A 2,000-nucleotide genomic window follows, 5' to 3' on the forward strand; every position below is an offset into this window, starting at 1 on the left:
CTTTGTTTCCATAGTCAAAAACACTTTCCATTTAATCAAAAAGACATTTTGTACGTTTCTGTGTTAAAACAAAATTATATATACAATATAAAATTTATTTTTTTAGCAATTATGGGCCTCTCGGTAGAGTGAGCCTGGGTCCGTCGCCCTCCCCTTAAGCCAGGCCTGAGTGGTAGGAAAGTTTGGGTTCTCAGTGGAGACTCAAATTTAATCGCTATTTGCGTCACTTTTGATGAATTATACACTGAAGAATTTGAGCTAGACCTTAAAGGTTGTCACTTGTCAATTCGAATCCTGATTCTACCTAGGTTTTCGTCTTACCATGTGTTACGTTAGAGAGTTTTACTTTTATGACGGCATAACAAATATCAAGTGATAACCAACGATATTGTTTCCTGAGAGATCACCCAAACCAAAATTTGAAACCAACATGAACCTGATTAAAATAACACAGTCTAATCAAAATGGAGCAACATAACACTCCAAATTTAAAAAGTACGGCGTTGTTCATTTTTTTTAAATAATAATTAGTAAAGGGGGAAAAACCATCAAGTTTGGTATAATATCAGGACTTAAGAAAATAATAATAAAACAATAATAACCTGCAGTAGCAGCTTTTTAACCTTTCTTCCCGATCTATCCTCGTAATCCTCGCTCCATTCTACCAGCAACCGCTGACTTCCATTCCATTCCATCTCAATCGCCATCTTATCATTTTCAATTCCGATTAACACGACGTCGTTCCAACAACCCAATTCAACCCAGATCGTACCATGAGATTGCCGATGGTTGATTGCCGTAGCTTAATCGAATTCTGCCGAGCCTTCGAACAGCACAAGCACAAGACAACACCAATCAATAATAACAACAACAATAACCCATCAAGGAACAATAATAAGAAAACCGGATTCAATTATAACAATTCCGTTAATCAGTTATTGCATCCGTTATGTGACAACCAATCTCCATTCGCCGCGTTGGATATTCTGATGCTGATTCTAGTACTCGGTGCACTTGGATTTTTAATAATCCCTTATCTTAATATCATATACCACGAGTTTGTTCAACTTCTGCCTTTTGTAATTGAAGCCGTTCACGAGGTTATTTCCGATGCCCCGATCGCGTACGTGATCGGGGCGTTTGCCGCGATCAGTGGCGTGATCGCCACGATCGCGGCGTGGGAGATACTCGACGCGAAAGCGAGGAAATGCGGGAAACCGAATTGTAAAGGGCTAAGGAAAGCTGTGGAGTTTGATATCCAGCTCGAGCCGGAAGAGTGTGTTAAGTATATGTCGAACGGGGTTACAACAACGGATGTGAAGCCGTTGGAATTGGGGCAGGATCATAAGGAGCTGGAGGCCGAGTTGAAGAAGATGGCGCCGGTTAATGGACGGACGGTTCTTATTTTTAGAGCCCCGTGTGGATGCCCTGCAGGTCGGTTGGAGGTATGGGGATCCAAACGAATCCGTAGGATTAAAAAGTGATTGGATTTATCGTTTATGTTTAGATAGAATAAATGTGATCGGACTGATACGTTCGACTTATACACAGAATAAGGGGATTCCATATGTTTAGTGACTGCTACTAGTTATTATCGAGTTAAGGTTATCGTTATACAGATTATACATGTCGTCTTTGAAGATTATACAGATTGATATGGCTTGCATACTTGTTTATTATTTACTGTTTCTTGATTTATGTTAGTTGAATGCTTAAGAATTTAGATGAATATTTGGTGGTATTGGTCACATATGTATAGTCATAAAGTTCTGCAATTAAAATCCTAATGTTTAGTTTGAATCATGTTTCTGGTATTGTCAAAATTATTTGCAACATGGGACTTAATGCAATAATGCATAGGATTTGGTCAGGAGTTTGGTACAGATAACATAGAAGATTTATGCATAGGATTTGGTTAGGAGTTTGGTACAGATAACAAAGAATGTATATGCATAGTTAGTAGAGGTGGCCATTTTGATCCGTTTGCTTATTAACGATCA

At 38.8% G+C, this 2,000-nt stretch overlaps 1 protein-coding gene across 1 annotated transcript; it reads left to right on the forward strand.

Annotated features, from left to right (window-relative positions):
• The first annotated feature begins 565 nt into the window (after positions 1–565).
• On the forward strand, positions 566–1,799 carry LOC143543552 (uncharacterized). The gene has a single exon (XM_077035850.1). It carries the CDS (start codon positions 774–776, stop codon positions 1,482–1,484), a length of 711 nt encoding a protein of 236 aa, XP_076891965.1. The 5' UTR covers positions 566–773; the 3' UTR covers positions 1,485–1,799.
• The last annotated feature ends 201 nt before the right edge of the window (positions 1,800–2,000 follow it).

The sequence above is a fragment of the Bidens hawaiensis genome, unplaced genomic scaffold (assembly GCF_021521415.1).
Source record: "Bidens hawaiensis isolate Kalapana, Puna unplaced genomic scaffold, B.hawaiensis_p1.1 tig00013186_1, whole genome shotgun sequence".
Taxonomy (NCBI): Eukaryota; Viridiplantae; Streptophyta; class Magnoliopsida; order Asterales; family Asteraceae; genus Bidens; species Bidens hawaiensis.

What these genes read in the sequence shown, in the direction of transcription:
- LOC143543552 (XM_077035850.1), top strand. Translation starts at nt 774, where the DNA reads ATGAGATTGCCGATGGTTGATTGCCGTAGCTTAATCGAATTCTGCCGA.